This window comes from Scatophagus argus, chromosome 14, assembly GCF_020382885.2.
Source record: "Scatophagus argus isolate fScaArg1 chromosome 14, fScaArg1.pri, whole genome shotgun sequence".
NCBI lineage: Eukaryota > Metazoa > Chordata > Actinopteri > Scatophagidae > Scatophagus > Scatophagus argus.
The window spans coordinates 884,786-905,164 of NC_058506.1; the positions used below are offsets into that span (position 1 = coordinate 884,786).

The following is a 20,379-nucleotide window of genomic DNA, read 5'->3' on the forward strand; positions in this document are numbered from 1 at the left end:
CTTTTTTTCTAAAATAACTTTATCAATAACAATAAATGCACACATTACATTTTCCAGAGAAAACATAGTTGACTACCTTTAAATTGACCTTATAAATGTATTTGCTGTTGAAAATGATTTCTATTGAAATTGGACTGCTCACAAACATCCTGTCTTGGTGTTCCTCTAGAGGGCGCCACACCAGCCACTCTTCAGCTTGTAATCCCTTTGCTGGGACTGCCTTTGATCCAGATGTTACAGCAGCATCACCTCATTGAACAGGTGTACTGTGGCTCAGAGCAGAGAGCTCAGTCTTTTCTGGCTTCTGTTGTGTTTCAGCATTAGAAGACGCCTTCAACAGCTGCCCTCCATCCCAGCCTCCACCTCCTCCTCCTCCTCCTCCGGCGCGGCACAGTTTTGTCGACCTCTTGTCCTCCTCAACGTCCTCATCCTGCAACTCGTCCACATCCTCGCCCTCTGTCGTTGTACGGCAACACAGGTCCTCCGCTGGACAGGAGCACTTGCTGTTAACTCCCGGTTAGCACTCAAATTCAATCAATGTTGTGTTCAAATAAAATCATGTCTGATCAAAGTGGTGTGACCTATAAAGTGTTATGCTAATCTAATATTTTTTTCATCTCAGTGGATTAAGTGTTTATTATTCTGAAAAGAATCACACCACACGTTATTTACAGCATTACTTTGCTGACTGACAGATAGTAACGGGACTTACCTGAATTCCTCTGTCATGTGTGGTCTAGACACAATGTTTGACGTGCTGAACAGTGCTGCTCCTCTGCCTCCAGTCAGACGACACACAGAAAGTGTTAAAGACTCCAGGAGCTGCCTGGAGTATGACCATTTACCAGCCAGTCAAGGTAGAGCTACATCTCCTCCTCAGCTAGTGACAACATGAGGAAATGTCCACATATGGCTTCTCCAAAAAGATGAATATGTAGCTTTTACAAAACTATTGGAAAATATAGTTGTGATGTACATATGACTGCATGTTCTGTGTGTTTCAGTCCTTACGCTTCTCACATATTCTTACAGGACACATGACCAACAAAGATCAAAACCTTGTTCTCTAGTAGCTAAGGTCTAGAAAATGTTTTTTGGTAGAAAGTTTTTAATTCCAAAAATGTGTCCTATTTCCCTTAAAGCAGACAGTAGAGAGTATTTTACTGCCTCGCAGGACATAAAAGACATACAGTATGTGCAGTGAATACCTTAATATCTGCTTCCTAGCTATGAAAGGCAGCAATTACTGAAAGTTCAAAGCTTTTGTTTAGTGATGAGCAGTGTCTACAAACCTTTCCTTGACCACTAATAACACTCTAAAGTTTCTGCCTGTGTGCCAGTGGAAAATTCACACTGACATAATTTCTTTTCCTGTTTCGGTCCAAGTGTCCATGGAATGTTTGCAGGCCCCTGCCAGGCCACCCAAGCCACTGCCCAGGAAGATCCCACCAGACAGTCAGATGGGCAAACCCCCCACCTTGTCAGAGTCGGAGAAGGCGGACGCCACGATCGCCAAATTGATGGGGGAGGGGTACTCTTTTGAGGATGTGACTCGGGCACTGATGATCGCCCAGTACAAAGTGGATGTGGCCAGAAACATTCTGCGAGAGTTTGCCGTGGCCCCAAGACTGAACCTCTAATCCCGGATACAGCGAAAGGGCTTCTTCAGTCTGATGGGCATCAGGCTGTTTGAACAGTGATCAGCAGAAACAAGAAATACATAAAGAGAGACTCCCCTTTTGTTGCAGAATATAGATGATGCACAACAAAGTGGCTGAAACCAAATAATGTCAGAACACAGAGAATCAAAAAAGGGAGAAAAGACCATCTGTGAATGATTTAAACCTGTGAAAACAAGAACAAGGCTTGTTGTTCTTTACAGTGAGCTTTGCCGGTGCTGGCCTCTGGTTTTCAAACGCTCCTGTTTGTCTCTGGGTTTAATGTGTATGCCTGTTTTAATGCCCTGATGCTTCCACTGCTGCTGCTGCTGCTGCTGCTGCTGTTCCTTTCATATCCTGCCACCTGCCAGACTTCACTCAAAAGGGCCTTTCAGAGGACATTTGAGTTTATATGCTCAGCTGGTTGTTTGGGGTAGTTTTTATTTACCACCAGTAGGGGGAGGCAGACTCCAACATTACTGTGTGTGTGTCTGTCTCCCTGTCTCTCCCTTCTGTGTAGCCCATTAGAGAATACTCCACTGTTTGTTTCAAATCTAGATGTTGTCTAGAGTTGTCAGTGGTTAGATGGAGCCAGGGGATGCCTTATTGATTCATTTATTGATTCAAAGGAGCACTTTAGACTATATTATTTGGACTGTAGAGTCAAGCAGGAAGAGGGTGGGAAGGTTATTATCGCTCTTTGTTTTTGTTTTAAACCAGCTCATTAATCAGCTGATACCTTTTTTAATAACTTCATCTGTGGACAGTAAGCATATGAATGTATTTGTTCTGCATGAGTGAGCTATACCTTTGCACACTCTGAGCTCCTATCAGGCCCAGTTTTTTGCTGAAAAGGTTCATGTTTTTACCTTTTTGTTTTGTTTTGTTTTTTTTTTTCCCCAAAAGCCAGAGACGATAGTGCTTGTATTTCAGCTGTAGCATTTATGTGACGGGAGTGAACCTGTAGTCACAGCTCAGAGATGATGCGCTCTGCAGACGTGTGATTTGAGGTGAGAGTCAAATTATGCATTTTTACAGATGTGGAGCTGTGTGAACACAGTAGAGATGAACAGAATACTGCACAGTATTCCTGCTATGAGACAAGTCATATGCATGTTCACTGTGCATCACCGGTGAAAATGAGCCCCACCCCCCCCTTACCTCAGAATCTAGAATCAAATGTATTTCTCCCTCATGACTGCAAGATGTCATGGATTTTTTTCAAGTGTAACACAGTATTTTTTCATTACCGTGAAGTTCATTATAATCCCAGGAATTTTATTGTTTTGGCCATTCTTACTATCGGCCAACATTGGTGTGTCACTGGGTGTTCGGATCTCAGCAGTTTGGATTGGAGTGTTGTTTTTACTGATACAAATGATGGACAAACTGTGGAAGTTAGACCCAGGCTGGAACAAATGAAAATGTTAAAACTGATACCTGCAGAATTTCAAATCTGGTAAATGACTTCTTGGGTTCCTTAAAAGTATTTGCTTTCATAGCCACATGAACTTGCTTTCTGCTCTTTGTAAGTGGTTACAGCTAATTTTATAAGTCAAGCAATTTTTTTTTGTATTTGTCTGGGAAACAATGGGTTAACAGAGGCAGACAGCTTACATGCTGAAGTGTAGATAAATAGCATCTCTTTTCTTCCTAAAAGTACGTTATGATGTGGATCTAGTTATGTCATCCTAACTAGTGTATGTCAAGACTGTGGTAAGTTTTACTATGAGAACAACTGATGCAGCAAACTGACACCTGTGTGGGGTTTTTTGTCTGTTTTTGAACAACAAGTACAGAGTAAGAGTAAGTAAAAGAGACTCCTCTGTCTGTTGGTCTGCAAAGTCTCTCCAGGGATGAGTGAAATAAACACAGAGAGCAGTACGTGACTTTGACCCGTCGAGTCATTTGTAGTAGTTTTCTTCACAGAGGAGCTTTTAACTGTTGAGCGTTTTAGGTCCCCTGTGATTGAGGCTTCTGGTCAAAGATTGGACAGTCTGGCTACAAAAATGAAAATGTAAAGGTTCAGTTGGAATATCCTGATAATACATGATGATCTCAATACAGCTCACTGACTTTCATTGATGAGTGTGAGAATAATGATGAAAGACAACGTTTTATTGGAGTGATGTGTTTGTGTGTTGGAATAAGTCTGGCAGAGGCTTCATGATTAATGAACATCTCATAATTAGAATGTGATCTTATCAGGTTATATGATTTGACATGTATAAGCAAAGCCTCACTACCATAGGGACCAGGTTAACAAAGCTTGCTGTGAGTATGGCTGTGTGGTCAACAGGAATAAAATGATGTGTGACAAAAGAGACGACAGTCAATGTGCTCTTTAGCTCAACAATCTATAAAGGTATTATTTTAGTGACCTGATCCTCCAACCCAGCTACAGGATCTTTCTATCCCAGTGTCGTCCCTTCCTTTTTTCCTTCTTACTTCAAAGGAAACCCCTCTGTAGTTTAAAATGTACATATGTTAATACTGTGCCCTATAACGGTCCATAGAGATACTGATGATGAGCGATGCTGTATGCGAGGAGCAGTCAGAGAATGGAGTTTCTAATCTGTGGTATCAGACACATATTCCCAAAACATTACCATCCCATGCAGCACACCACTGAAAGTATGTCAGCCATGCCAACACACATATTAACACATATATTGCCACATTTAACACTTCGATTTGCCAAGCAGATTTATACGCTCCCCTGACAATGGGGTAAAATTCTCATTCACATTTTAATATCCTAATTATCTTTATTATTATTGGCCTAGTCAGTGCTATATTGACCCAAGAAATGTTCTATGATCCTCAGAATGAAATCTGCGAGAATGCAGCCCTTTTCTAACTCAAGGACTAGAGCGTAGTAGACAAATCAGACTGGTCTGATTCCACTTTTGTTTTCTCAGACTTGAATGACTCTCAGCCCATAATTGTCCATTCAGTTGGACTTCCCGTGTGAAAGGGGTAAGTGTCCTTAGGTTGCATTTTCGTATTAATGTGCTCTGGTGACAAAATAAGTGTCGGTAATATGTGAAACATAGAATAATGTGCACTTAATTTATACATTATTAATATTTTAAATTTTTCTTGATCTGTTATTTTCATGGACAAGTAAATAAAATAATTGATTTGTTCTATTCTACGTTTTGTGTGTTGTGTTCAGTTTGTATGGATTAAATACATTACTTTGATCCAGAGGAACTTCGCTCTGTGAGCTGATGTCAGATCAGGAGAAAGCTCTTTCACAGTTGATGAAAGGATTTAAATTAATTTTCTCTCTCTATCCCTCCTCTCCTCTCTTCTCCTCTCCTCTACCTTCCGCCTCAGATTCCAGATGTTAGGATCTGGATCATTATCTGCCAGGAGTCTCCCCTCTTCCCTCTCTTACATGTTACTGTGTTTGTCTCTATCTGTCTCTTCTATGCTGTGCCTTGACCTTCCTCCAGGTCTCTATGTTCAGGAGACGCATGACTCGTGCTTGAGTCACATTCTTCACATATATTTTACAATGTATCTACCAGTACATCAACCAAATTTGCAATCTACACACATCTGTTGAATGTCTGTCCATCCTGGCATATGAATTCATCCTCTGTGGCTCCTCCTGACGTTTCTTCTGTTTTTGCCTATGAAAACAGTTTGGTTGGTTTTGTTGAAGTGTGTTGCATGCTGTATAGCCTCCTGAGTTAAATTGTCATTTGTGATTTTGGGATATACAAAATAAAATTTCATTTGACACCAGAAATGCTTGTGGTGCTCCATGCTAGGGAAGTCGGGGAAGATTAAGTGATGGAGTCGTTATTGATTTGTTTTGGTTTTTTTAAAGATTTGTTGATAATAACAAAGTGATAGAATGTAGATAGTATTATTCAAGACACTAACTATCTCAGTGTCTTATTGCCACCAAGTTCATAACACCCGCAACAATATGAGCGATGTAAATTGTTGAAACAACGCTGGCGGCAGTTAAACACACTTTATTTGTTGATGTACTATAAACATGATCTGAATCATTAAGGTTTTTAGGTTGTTGGCCAAGGTGAATTCAGACTGTGTATGTCATTATGCTGAAAAAACCCCCAAAAACCACTAATCCTAACACTTTCTATATGATGCTCTGAGTTTCATGGTAACAGAATCACCCAAGGCCATTTCCTGCAACTGCTAATATTGATTGTATATCACCACACTAACACAGTCTGGCCTGTTTTGTCTGTTTAAGGCAGGAGATGTAAGATTTGTTCTACACACTTAGCTGATGCGAATGCCTGCATGCTGGGTTTGAAATGCCAACACTGAAGTGGAGGCAGTGCTTCTTCTCTCAGAGAGACAAGACAAGGCAACTTTATTTGTATAGCCCATTTTTACAAGCTTGTGAAGTTTGTCTCAAAGGGCTTTACACGATAACAACATCCTCTGCCCTTAGACCCTCACATCGACTAAGGAAAAGTCAACCGTAATCTATGTCTGATCAAAATAACTGCTTCCTGGGGGTGCCGACATCTATATTTCTGTACAACATCTTGGAATTCCATCCATAGGCCAAGACTCCCTGAATAAAGTGGATTAAAGGGGCATCAAGATATCCATTAAGCAGAAGGAAGCTGATGATGATGAAGTGATGCGATGACAGTGATGCAGCTCATCCTACACAAACCTCAGTTGTCCTCCCACCCCTCACATCTCCCTGGGGTGGAGTTGGTGCAAAAGTCAGATTGTCATCACACAGAGCTGTCAAACTGCTAATTAGTGACAGCTGTGTCATTGTTTGTTTTTTACTTGGGTTTTAAGTTCTTTGATTTGGGTATGACAACAAAAGAAGGAAATGACTCAGTAGTCCTGGCTTGAGCACAGTTCAACCCAGCTGTATACTTAGAGTCTAACTGGTTAAACTGTAGATAGAACCAGAGACAAAGACAAGACTCTCACTGTGGTAGTTCTGGTCGCATGTCTGCTATGGCTGGAGGGGACAGGAAGTCTATTTTCAGCTTGGTATGCTGTGTGCTGTTTTGAGAAATTAATTCATGTCCTCATTTAGATTTGCCTGTGGCATAAGAGTACTATACAGAAATATGTTTATGCAACAGAGTATGGCCAGGTTTCAAAGTGTAATACTAACTTTTTTTTTGCATTTTTCTTCATAACTCAGAAATCACTCAAAATACACTAGTCATCTTTTGATATAAAAATGTGTACATTAATACATTGCTCACATTTTCACTAGTAACAACAACTCAATTCAGTTTATTTATATAGCGCCAATTCACAACAAAAGGTATCTCATGACACTTTCCAATTTGAGCAGGTCTAGACCAAACTCTTTAATTAAATTGTAAATAGAGAGAGCCCAACATTCCCCCTTGAGCAAGCACTTGGCGACAGTGATGAGGAAAAACTGCCTCTTAGAAGGCAGAAACCTCGGAGCAGACCCCGGCTCAAGATGGGCGGCCATCTGCCTTGACCGGTTGGGTTGAGAGAGAGAGAGAGAGAGAGAGAGAGAGAGAGAGAGAGAGAGAGAGAGAGAGAGAGAGAGAGAGAGAGAGAGAGATCAGTTGGTGGATATAATTTTAACACTCAAATAAAAGCACAACAGCAATCACATTACTTCTGCTTCAATTCCTCTAGTATCTAATGATTGTTGATGAATGTTTAAGACTTTTGTATATATTTAAATTCTTCTATATGTCAAGTATTGTATGCGTTCAAAGGAAATGGCTATTTCTGTTTTGTAGAAGGCTGGACAAGTAATTCAGTGTTAACTGGAAATTTAAAAAATTATTTGAATTTGTTTCTTAACATGATGAATGAAGCAACATTCTTTACAGGACAGTGCGAACTGGCTCATTGCCTCCTTTTTTTGTTCCAAACACAGTGTGTCTGTGCTTATAAAGATTGATTTTTTTTTCTTGACAAAAGCCACATACACACCAAATAAATTTTTTTCCAAAATGTACACTTTATTGTCAACATCAGTACAAAAAACATAGGGCTGCATTTCTAACACTACTATGGCCTTCTCATTTTACCTTCTTTGGTTTCACTGCTGACCTGATTATTGATTAGGAACTGATTAGGAAAAAAAAGGCATGAAAAAACAAGGTCTAGGTGCATTACACGTTGACCCACTACTTTCATGTAATGTAGTTTCTCAACCATCCCCACATATGGTTGAAGATGCTGGGAGGAGAAGTGCACTACATTGGTAACTATTACACTCTATTTTAAGAAAACAAAGAGAATGGAATGTCTCTTTGCTGCAGTTTGGAAAACTGGCATCCAAGGGAGGTCAAGTGGTTCCTTCAAATTAACATTTAGTATTTTATAATCAACCAGAGCTCTTAACAGCTGTTTTCTTGTTGACATATTAATCAAATTCATGATTCCAGTTGATGAAAATCATTGCAGTCCACCAATTCAGTTCCACATATAATACCACAAAGTGGCTTTTGCCAATTGAATCTATTTATTCTCGGATGCACAAACAGATTTTAAGCTGAGGTCAAAGGTTGATGCTTCTTCAATCAAGTTATTTATCAGAACATGAGTCAAAAACATGTATTTTTTACATGTTGAGAACTGAACAACCGTGTGCAAAGCACACTATTAACTGAATAATAAATGTTAACAAGTTTATGATTCCTCTCAAACTGTCTCATTTTTACTTTCTCTTTGGTGAGTCACTGGGGTGTTGCATTGTGAGATGAGCCCGAGCAAGGAAATACAATTCCAGAGAACCACCATTTTCATGCACCTCATCTAATCTGACAATCTCAACCATTGTCTTCATTTTGGATTATTCTTCACACCACTGAAATAAAATTAATGTAATAATAATAATAATAATAATAATGATGACACAGCAGAAGGTGAGTGCAGATTAGGTTATCCAATATAACTCTCCTACCAGACAGTACATTTTCAACACTTGATGACTTCCACACAGATTTAAAAAACAGAACTATCTAGCTTGTTGCAGTATCGGCATCCAGGTATGTTGCACATAGAATATAAATACATCAAAAACACAAAAAACAAAATTCGGACCTGGCATCTCCAAAGCTATTTTAAAATCAAAACAGAAAATATTAAATCTACTCAAAAAAGATCTTCCACATGGAGAAGATGATAAAGGAAATGTACAGCAGACAGGCGAAGGCAATAATGTAGTGTATTAAACTAAAGCAAAAGTGAAAAAACTAACTTTGGCATCAATCTTTGTCAGAACACACATTTTCATTTCGTACAAGTTGTCGAACTTAATCGTTGACCTTTTGCCATTCCAGTTCTTTTTGCCTTTTCGGTTAAAATTTACAGCATAAAGGAATTCAAAATCCCTATTGAAACAAATAAAAAGGTTACTAATTATGAAAACACCTAAACAGCGGCTGAGTATGTCAGAATGCTATATTTTCTGATGTCCAATTCATATTCACACAATTGCAATTTATACTCTGTCTGTTTTTTGGGGGTCATAGTTACAATAAACTGTATGTATAGAAATTATTCACAGTACACCCAGTTCCTTATTCAATATCATCAAACTATGGCTCTACTGTTGTGGCCATCCATTAATTAGATATTCAGACAATCCAGTGTTGTCCATGTATTAAAAAAATATTGTGTTATATGTTAGGGTCAGGGTTTAGGACAGCTTCAGCAGGGTTATAGCAGTAATGTGTCTTTTGTTTTTTTGAGCACAGCCGAAGGCTTTTCCACATACAGCGTAAAATAAAAATGAATGTCGGCATACTCAGGCAAGACTGATGCATAGTTGGGAATTTTTTCATACAGACCTTAGTAAGTGTACAAGAATTTTACATTCTTTGAAGAAATTCAAGAACAAATAAAATGAAAAAAAAAAAAAAAAAAAATTAGTGGCAAAAACCCACCATACAGTCTCACATAATCACTCAAACAAAACATAATAGGAAGCATTCACCAGGAACACAAAAAGGTAAATGACAGAGTAACAGGAGGAAACCTCAGTGCAGATCATACAGTGAGGTGGGACAGCAGGCTGTGGGCAGGACCTGGTGGAAAATTACTCTGATTGTTGAGGCTTATGTGGAGCCTGATGGAGCAAATCAGCAGTCAACTGGAAGTCCGTGTTTTTAATGTTGCAAGGCTGCTTTTAACAGCTTCCTCCCCACAAAGACATAGAGAAAAAAAAACAAAACAATCATTAACAATCATTTTAATATTGCAAGATTTTAAGATATGATGCACGCCTATATACAAGGGTAATTATACAGGCTATATAAATATACAGAGTAATTCAAGTTTATCAAAACCTGAATTTAATTTTTGGCCATCATTGCTATCATGTATGACAACTTTGTGTTCAGCAAGTAACAGCTGAGATCACAGAATATGGTGACATCACAAGTCTTAAGGGGCCAGATATAAACAAAGCATCTGCACAAAATTATACACAGAACGTGTATGCATATGCGTTACACATAAGCTGGTATCTGGTAGCATGCTAATATACTCTCACTGACAGTGTTAGCAGGCTGGGGACGTGAATGTTTCACAGCAATCCACCCAGTACATTTTGAGATATTTTAGTCTGAAACAAAGCGGTGGACCGAAAAACTGGCACAGCCATCCATGTGGTCATGGTGTGGTTTAAATATAGTACCGAACACTACACGCTACACACGTCAGACAACATGGTTTTAAGAAGCAACATAATGTGGAAAGGTCTGTGTAAGGCATACGAGAATATATGAATAAAAACAAAATCAGGCTTGCTAGTCAGTTTCACTGATGTGGGATTTTGTTTTTTCTTTGTTTGCTTGTTTATTTGCAATCTAAACAGTAATCTGTATGTCAATCAAAGCAGATGGAGGTATTGATCAGCAAAAGATGGACGAGGTGACATCTGTGTCACTTCAACAATGATCGAGGTTTATACAGAAACAGAATCAGGTGTACGCGTGGCTTTGCATATACGTGTTTACTATGTGCAATGTGCATTCATTTTTGTATGCGTGTTCACAGAATTAGTCATGAATGTACATAAAGGTTTTGCATGATCAGTCATTGCCTCTTCTGTGGCAATTTTTGTGTGCATTGTGGGGAATTTTTTTAGCACTAGCACAGTCTTATCTGTACCAAAAAAGCTTTAATTAGCTCAGTTGTTTTCCAGAAAGAAGAACCCAGAAGCTGTGGTTGGTAGACTTGCAAACTACAAACTGTAAAATGACATTGACATTAAACTATTTTAAATTTGCAATTGAGATGCTGCTTGACCAGAGTCACTCTGCTTAGATTTGTGTATAAGTATATTTAAAAGTAACAGTTCTTACCTTTTTCATTCCATGTAGTACGACCTGAGTGCTTTTAAACAGCGTGATTGTTCTCCTCAAGTTTTTTGCTTTCCTCAAGCGTTCCAATCTCCTTCTCCCCGGTTTTCCAGCTTCCTTGCCTGTGGTGAATACAGAGTAGCAAAAGTGTGATGCACCTCTGAAACAGAATGACCTTCTCACCCTACACCAGCCTGCACTGTCATTCCACAGCAGGCTGCACACTCATCATTTCAATACGCACATGCCACACTCCTCTCTATCTCCCTCTGTCACATGCGCTGAAAACCTTTCATCCCACATCCTCAGCTACTTCTAACTTATTTGGCACATGCCATCACAAAAGTATTTGTCAGAGATGGTGGCTGTAACCCTTGACCACCTTCACTCGGATTGTTAAAGGTCACTATAAAGAGTACAAATTCTGGTTTCTCTTTCTGTTTGGAACGCATTGTCAACCGGCAAGAGCAATGCCACCAGGAACTGAGCAGGGACATGAAATTTAAATGTAAAATGTAAATGTGAGTGAGTTTCTATACCTTGAATTCTTCATGTACAGCCAGTAGATGATTCCCACCACAGCTGCAGCTATGAGAAGCCCCATCACCACGCCCACAATGAGCTTTGCCTGGTCCTCTGAATCCTCCAGAGGGTCTGAAAACAGACAGCAGCTCTCTGCTTCATCTGTAGGACTTGACACACCCTTACTCACACAGAAGCTCATAAACAAAGGTACTAAAGGTATTCACTGAAAGACTGTGATGAGAACACACACACCAAATTCACTCCATGCTCCATGTGACCTACAGGCAGCCCAAGCCCCACCACCCTTTCAAACTTGTCTCTGTTGCAATAATTTATATTTATATTCAATAAAATTCATCAGCCTACACTGCATCAGAGGACAATAATGTCTCAATTTGTGTTTATAGTTCAGTGCCTTGTTCTTGTTGTTACTATAACAACATGAAACTGAGAAAAGTTTTATTTATTTTATAGGAAAAAATCAGGAATGTAAGATGAAATAGTGAATATTCTGGAGAAGATAGCAACTGGTCTGTTCCTTAAAGATAGATAGATAGATAGACAGATAGATAGACAGATAGATAGACAGACAGACAGACAGACAGATAGATAGATAGATAGATAGATAGATAGATAGATAGATAGATAGATAGATAGATAGATAGATAGATACTTTATTGATCTCGAGGGAAATTCAAGAAAGAAAGGGGCAACTTGTAAAATATGAAGCGGCACCCTCCCAGTGACCATGGCTGGGACCAGACTGGACACAGCCTCCTGGACTGGAGGCCAGTTTGTTGACAGGGGATACAGTAGGGAGGTGATTTACAGTGACTCAGACAAGGACTATGTTGTAAAGACAAAATCAAAGGTGATTGTGGAAAGACAAACCAAGATGATTTCTGTGAGTTTTATTTCATTCATGTCTTATTTGAATTAAGTGTGAATTATGATAAGCTAACAATTAATTAATTAAGAAAAACAGATATAAGAATATTTCCTTTCTTGAATATTTTCAGTTTGTTTTGTTTACTTATTAAACACAAAGAGAACTTTTGAAACTTTGAAACTGCAAAGTCACCACCTGTACACAACTCCCATCTAAAACTATGGGGTGGCTGTCAGACAATTGCCTCAAGGGATATAAAGTGGTACCACGAGACAGGCCTAGCTGGTTAGAATGCTGACTAGATATCTCTGTAACACAATACATAGTAATACTTTGACATAACGTTAACATTTTTTCACATTCTGTTGATAATGTTGGTTAATTTTTAGAATGTTTTAAACTGAAATTCTGGATCATCTCAGAATCTTAGAAATTGCCCTTTAATAGAAGAAAGGTTTCATGGAGATGAGAAAATGCATTCATGTCAGAATGTGTGCTAAACGTTCTGAGCTTCTGCACCGTCACGTTTATATCATTCAGTCTGACTCAGCATCGCTCTCTGTTTTGCTATCAGGTTAACCGCAGCCGTGCTTTAGATGCTGAACAATGCTGTGTGTGACTTTACAAAGGACAGCAGGTGTAGGATCCACCACCGCCATGAATAATTTCTGTATCTCATAGGCATCATGTATCTTCATGACCAGAAATTAGAGGTTACAGTGACTTGTTTTGATGTAACTGAAAATGATTGGTGATTGTGGGCAGCTACAAATCCCTGTTCAACTGATCGAAACAAGATCCTTTATCTAACACAACTTTAAAATTAACCATATCACCTACATGGAGTTACTGAAATTTCATCTTTAAAACCCGTTATATAAATATACACATTTTATTATGTGAAGACCACATAAGGTACCATACACTCTGAATAAATAATAGCACATGATCCACGTTTATATGTAGCTCAAATGACGGTATTATCAGTGACACATGGATAGGTTTGGTGACTGTGTTTTCATCACTAAATTCAATTCAATTCAGTTCAATTCAGTTTATTTATATAGCACCAATTCACAACAAAAGTTATCTCATGACACTTTCCAATTAGAGCAGGTCTAGACCAAACTCTTTAAAACTCTTTAAACAAAACAACTTTGATAGAAGTTTGTATATTAAAAAATAACAGCAAATAAAAACAAACTCTTACCTTTTCTGTCATTTTCCTCCGTAAAAACTGAAATCAAACATAAATAAATTAGAACTCATAGAAAGAAAAGCGAAACAAAATGTGCTGTTTGACTAAAAACCCCAAAGCCAAACAAACAAAATTCTACCAGATGAAAATTCAGAGAAGCCTGGCCAGATGCAGCCTCACAAAACAAAATCAAAAGTATTACTGATTGTGGCAACAATCTTGCACCAAGCAAACTGTACCTTAGAACAAGCAAAGCAACAAAACATTCCACAAGCTATCAGAGCATATGCCAGACAGTGGCAGTGGAAGAACTGCATCCAGCCAAGCCCAGGAGATGGTGAGGGAGACATAGGAAAGGAGGATCATCACAGACAGAGAGGAAGAAAGAGAAGGAACAGCAATGGCGCATCACATGTGAAATGAAAGCGTTCAGCGTTAGCCTTTGACGGTCTCAGCCTTTCCTTAAATACTGCTTTTTGTTTTGTTTTGCTTGTGTTTTGTCTGTCATTTCAGTATCCATAGTAAACATAAAGCAGGGATCCTGTGTAAGGGATCCTGCTTACACTGCATATAATTAAACAGAAGTTCCACATAAGCACATTCTGCAGCAGTCTGCTTCAGTAAATTACAGCTGTTGATAAAAGGTTTAAACAACTTGAAGAAAATGGAACATGTGCAATCACAGCGCTCTCAAAGAATGGAGAAAATGACTTCTGATCTAGGCATATTCACGTGATGCATGTAACAACACTTTACTTATCAGTGCCTTTTCATCAAACACAGAATTCTGCCTCATTTAGCACCTCAGCCTGCTTAGAATGACCTCATTCCTAGGAACAAAGAGCTGACATGGCAAAAGTGTGGTTCTATTGTCAGCATGAGTTAATTCATGCTGAATTCTATCATTTTTCCTCTCAATAGATTTCTGATCACTTTCTTTTGATCTTTGCTCTGACTTATAAAGGCAAAAATCCCAAAAAAAACCCCATAAAATCAATGTTGGATTCATTTAGGCTGTGGTACCACACCTCTTTATAGCCCAGTCCATTATGGTGTGGTATAATGGTTGTAAAACCAATACTATGAGTCTTCAACCATGAGAAGTGAGTTACATCATTCATGGATGCAATGCTGCTAAGAGCATCAGTGTAATGAGCGAAGAAATCGATACTTTGGCTGTTTTGTCAGCATTGTAGTGCTTCAGTTCCCAGAGTTCAACTGCAAAGGTGCAGTGAAGTGAGTTTAAATGAAGAATAGTGCTGATCAGATTTAACTGTTTTTACTGCTGTAATGGATTCAGCAGTGAGCCTTGGGATAATCAAGATATTTACACGGCAGTATCACCCACACATCATGAAATTCCTTGTTTTCTCACAGCTATAATTTAAATATATTTTACTTTACCTACTTCTGTACTATACTTTCAATCAAATGCATATATTTCTTATGAGTGTGTTTATAAAGCCCTATATTTGTTTATGCCCTAAAGTAATAGAGCACAGCATAGAGTTGGTTATGCCCTATTACTGCATGTTGGTACAATGATGCAGTTTTGCTTTCTTTCATCTTATTGTCTAGGTTGACCATAAAACACAAAAGAGTTTTTATTTAAGCCTTTCAATGCAGCTTATTTTGTTGTTGTTCAAGAATAGCACTGTTACAATAAAGCATTCAGCTTTACTGGCAGTAACTCAATCATCAAGTTACCAGCAGCCTGCTTGTTTCCTACAGAGCTGAGCTGCAGGAAAAACTGAGAAAAGCTGTCATTATACAGCTAACTGCTATGATTCCACACTATAAGGAACATTAAAAGCCATGCACGGAGACTGGCTGAATCTAGAGTCAAGTTAATGCATTAACTCAAAACAATTTTTCTGTTCAAAGCTTAACTCTAGTTCTCAACCACATAGAGGCATTATTGCACATCTCTCATTTCCCCTTATTGAAAATAGATAATTAATGTCCCACATTGCTGATAAGTAACTTACCAGAGGAAACATTGATTGTCATGGTATCTTCTCCCAACTTGTTGGTGACGATGCAGGTGACAGTCAAATTCACCTTGGGAATTACAGTGATTTTATGGGTGGCCTTGCCATTCACGTAAGAGCTCTTCTCCTAGAGGCACAGCAAAAAAATAAAAAAAAATAAAACACTCAGGAATGAGAGACTTCAAAATTATTTGGGGAAAAATAATCTCACACATGCTGCATGTGTCTGCAAACACGTGATCAACTTTTCCATTCCATAGGACAGTCTGTATATCGCTTGACAGGTAGATAAAGGGGGTACAGTTAATGGTAATGGGTGGAAAATACTGCAAATGTTGACATCAGAGGGAGGCTAATCTCAATCCTCTGAGGGAGTCAGTAAAGATAAAACTGCAAACCGATTCTGAATGCACAAGTAAACAGTGAACATCCTTTTCTTTTCCAACACTATTAAGCTATTTAGAAGCTATTGATTAGAACACTAATAGTGCATTGCTCCTTATACAAGTACACAGTGAGAAGAAATTATGTTTCCCCAGGAACAATTTGGTGCTACATCTAACATTTTAGAAAGACAGTGAGACAGGAAAAGACAGGATCTATGCTCAATCTATTATCTAAATTTAGGACACGAACACAGGACAAGACTAGTAACAGAACTGTTTTTTTTGTAGATATAGTAAGTTCACAGTAGTTGTAGTGTATATAAATATATAACTTGCAGCAGAATATATAAATAGCAGCAGAGAGTATATATAAATATGTAAATAGCAACAGAGAGTATATATATATGCTGCGGTACCTCCTGCCTGATGGCAGTAAGGAGAAGAGTGCATGGGAGGGATGTGTGGTGTCCTTGATAATGCCTGTGGTTTTGTGCAGACACCGGATGTTGAAAAGGTCCGTGAGGGAGGGAAGAGAGGCCCCAGTGAGTTTTTCTGCCATCCTCACAATGCGCTGCTGGGCCTTCCGGTCTGCAGCAGTGCCAAACCATGCTGTGACGGCGCTGCAGAGGAAGCTCTGAATAGTCCCCGTATAGAACGTTGTCAGGATAGGGGTTAGGAGATGGACTTTCCTTGAACTTGTCCATGATGTGTACCCCTAGAAACTTTGTACTCTGGACAATCTGTACAGGAAGGTTGTTGATGTGTATGCATGCGGAGATAATCTGAAGTCAATGACCAGTTCTTTTGTTTTGTCCACGTTCAGGGTTGTTGCTGCACCAGAGTGAGCAGACAGCCTTGAGGGGCTCCAGTGTCGTGCTGGAGGTCCAGTCCCTTATCCTGACTGCCTGGGGTCTTCCTATCAGTAAAGTCTAGGATCCAGTTGCAGAGGGTGGCATTTAGGCCGAGCTCAGCCAGTTTCCTTATGAGCTGCTGGGGGATGGTGGTGTTGAATGCTGAACTGTCTACGAACAACACTTTGACATAGTTGTCCTTTCTATCAGAGTGTGTGAGAGCCAGGTGAATGGCGGTGGGGATGGCATCGTCTGTGGAGCAGTTGGGACAAAATGAAAACTGCATTGCAGTTGCATATAGTCCAGTTGATTGTCTAGTAAGCAGACATTTGCTAGCAGGATGTATGGAACGGCCGGTCGGCTAGCATTAGTTTTCTATCTACCTCGGATTCCTGCCCTCTTGCTGTGCTTCTGGTTTCTTGCACAGCACTTCAGATGTCTCTTCCCCGCAAGTGAAGTGCTGGTCTGCATAGCAGATGAAGCTCGCGCAGAGTGTTTCATCTGTGATGACCTCTCATCACATGTGATTGTGTTGTTCTCGGATCTGTACCAGTGTGTTCCCATGGTACACATGTGCAGCTTTCTGCACACACATATTTACGGTAGTAGTTGATGTTCAAAAGTACATGCAAGACAAAAACAAACGAAAACAAACACCAAACTTTGGACGCGATGTGGCCTCTGCGTCATACCATGCTGCCATCATGAGAGGTGGCCGTAGAGGTGGGGGCAGCCTTGGCCTAGAGGTTGGAGAAACGGCTTGTGATCGGCGGGTCACTGGTTCAATTCCCCCACCGGACGGGCAGGAAAATTTTGGGTGTGGTGGAGTGATTAATGCGAAAAATGCTCCCCCTCTCCATTAACCGGCTGATGTGCCCTTGAGCAAGGCTCAACCCCCCAATATGCTCAACTTAACCCCCAATTGGCTTCCTGGGCGCTTGATGCAGCCCACTGCTCCTGTGTGTGTTTCACTGCATGTAATTTGCCGGGTGTTGCATGTGTGTTCAACTAAGGATGGGTCAAATGCAGAAGACGAATGCGGTCTGCAGCAGTGCAGTTGCCAAACAAGCTCAGGCTCCTTCCCCACCAGTGAGGTGACATTCCATGTCCCAACGATGTACCAGTATGTTGTGGAGAAGAGAGAGTTGAGCTGGAAGGTAAAGCTCGGTCAATCCACATTCCAATCGTCAGAAATGGTCATGAGCTGTGGATAGTGACCGAGAGAACAAATCGCGGATACAAGTGGCAGAAATGAGTTTCCTCCGCAGGGTGGCCGGGATCAGCCTTAGAGATAGGGTGAGGAGCTCGGACATCCGGGAGGGGATCAGAGTAGAGCCGCTGTTCCTTCGCATCGAGAGGAGCCAGTTGAGGTGGATCGGGCAGCTAGTTAGTTCTCATCTGGCCTGGGAACAGCTTGGAATCCCCCCGGACGAATTGGAGGAAATGGTTGGGGGGTGAACAGTCTGGGCTTCCCTGCTGACGCTGCTGTCCAACCTTACTAAAAGATAATAACCACACACACACACACACACACGTACACAGCCATGCTCCAACTCTTACGTTTGTGCTATTGACACTCCACTGGAAGCTGGGTTCTGGCACTCCATCTGCCTCACAGGTCAGAACTTTGTGTTTTGCACCATCAACACGGAGCTTGGTTAAGCTGGTGATCACAGGCTTTCCTAATGCAAACACATTCATAGTTTAGTGACATGTAAATATTTCATGTGATGTTCACAAAATGTTGACCTCCACCTTTTTACCACAACAACTGAATCAATCCAGGTAAAAGCAAGTCATGACTTTAAACGAATACGAATGTAGTTCAGTTTTGTTCAGCAGATGAACATCTCAGGTCTTCAGCATAAAATGTTAAAGACTCTAATTTTGAGGCAAAAAATCTGAAACAGTTAAAAAAATAAGAAAAGTTCCACCCTGGTAGGAGAAGATGTGTGCGATTAAATGCAAGCATGAGACATTTTCATTATTCCACTCATTTAAGCAAACAATTATAAACAGAGAAGCACACACACACACACCCACTTACTAACCTTCCACAACCAGTTCAAAGCTCTGACTTTTTGTGAGGCCAGTCGTGGAAGCCTCACATACATAGACTCCTGCATCTGCATAGGTCAGGTTGGTGAACTCTGGCTCTTCTGCTGTCTGTCCATTCTGAAAACAGAGTCACAGTGTCAGTCTGTGTTTTCTAAAATACATTGTGCTTGTGTCTCTAATTTAAATGCAACAGTATGTATTAATGGCAGTTTCGTTTTTGCATCTCTTTTCTGTTCTTTGTTCTTCTACTGTTCAGGGTCACACGTGTAATAGTTTCAAAACTCAACGTGGAAATACAGCAACTATTATGTGGAGCGACTGAAATGTCTCTATCAATGTGATGAGGATATTGTTATCTAATCACTTCTGCATTTCCATGTCACCCACCCCAGCACCATTACCTTTGTCCATGACACTTTAACATCGCCTGATGCCATCGTCTCCAAATTTAGAGGCAAGGTATCCCCAACTGTCTTCACAACCTTCCCAGTGAGACTCAGATTCAGGTCTAGGTCTGAGAGGACAGAAAAAGGACAGTTCTGTTTAGTAGTATTGGTTGGCTACAGGTAAGCACATTCATTTTGCTGCCTTTTGTCATGGGACAGAAAGATGCCATAACGTTGAAACCTTGAAGATAAATCATTTAGCACTGATGTTACTGTGTCATGTCAGATGACATCAGTCAGACGACAAGAGATCTCTTTTTAATTTATTATGTATAACAACATATTTTTAGTTTATAGTTGACACAATTCTGTGGTGATGCCAGGCTCAAATGACACAGTCCCATAGCCTAGCGGTAAGCCTAGTTTTAAGGGGGGTTGACATGTTTAACATGGTGCATCCAGGTGATGCTAGCAGATATGAGCTTATCACTGAAGTGTATCATTCACATCAGTCTTCTTCTTATTATTGCATACTTGTATAGTAGTATTTAATCATAATCAGGAAGTCCCTTGAAACACGGCCACAATAACACATGTATACTTGTATAATGTATACAAGTAATTATACATTGAGAATTATAGAAATTATAATAAATACAAAAGATGTCAAACATCAGCAACAACAAATAATGATAATAATGATGATAACAATAATAATTACATTTACAAATTTCATCATGAAAGCAAATTTGTGATCACAACACTTAAAATACTGCAGAAAGGATGTGAAAATAGCAAACCAATAGCAACTTATACAAGCCGACAGGAAATGTAGGTAGGTGGTTAATACATTCAGTTATTCTTAATCACTACTGTGAAAGTAGATGAAGTAGATTTTACTTGCATCTATATTTCTGTGCAGGACTTGCCGTCTGGGGGAAGACCATCAACGTATTCAAGTCAGAAAAATTAAATAATCACATCATACAGAGAAGTGTTAAATGTTTAACTTATAGCTGTCTCGGGACATATACACTGCTGTGGGCCAGAAAGCCAGCATAACAGCAACGTTTCTACTCCTTCTCCACTAGGGCAAACATTGTAGTTTGAAAAA

The 20,379-nt window shown here is 39.7% G+C and overlaps 2 protein-coding genes across 3 annotated transcripts in view; one reads left to right on the top strand and one right to left on the bottom strand.

Annotated features, from left to right (window-relative positions):
* Positions 1 to 4,815, top strand: part of cblb (Cbl proto-oncogene B, E3 ubiquitin protein ligase) — a 59,769-nt gene extending 54,954 nt beyond the window's left edge. For both annotated transcript variants that reach the window (XM_046409948.1, XM_046409949.1), the window contains 3 exons: positions 319 to 516; positions 741 to 857; positions 1,387 to 4,815. In XM_046409948.1, coding sequence (XP_046265904.1) covers positions 319 to 516; positions 741 to 857; positions 1,387 to 1,640 — 569 coding nt within the window. In that variant the 3' untranslated portion in view covers positions 1,641 to 4,815. The remainder of the gene's footprint in view (positions 1 to 318; positions 517 to 740; positions 858 to 1,386) is intronic.
* Positions 4,816 to 7,608: 2,793 nt separating this feature from the next.
* Positions 7,609 to 20,379, bottom strand: part of alcama (activated leukocyte cell adhesion molecule a) — a 53,604-nt gene continuing 40,833 nt past the window's right edge. Inside the window, exons 9-16 of the mRNA XM_046410169.1 lie at positions 19,281 to 19,393; positions 18,873 to 18,996; positions 18,382 to 18,503; positions 15,582 to 15,711; positions 13,606 to 13,632; positions 11,521 to 11,635; positions 10,985 to 11,103; positions 7,609 to 9,811 (exon numbers count right to left, since the gene is read on the bottom strand). Of these exons, the coding sequence (XP_046266125.1) occupies positions 11,019 to 11,103; positions 11,521 to 11,635; positions 13,606 to 13,632; positions 15,582 to 15,711; positions 18,382 to 18,503; positions 18,873 to 18,996; positions 19,281 to 19,393 (716 nt within the window). The 3' untranslated portion in view covers positions 7,609 to 9,811; positions 10,985 to 11,018. The remainder of the gene's footprint in view (positions 9,812 to 10,984; positions 11,104 to 11,520; positions 11,636 to 13,605; positions 13,633 to 15,581; positions 15,712 to 18,381; positions 18,504 to 18,872; positions 18,997 to 19,280; positions 19,394 to 20,379) is intronic.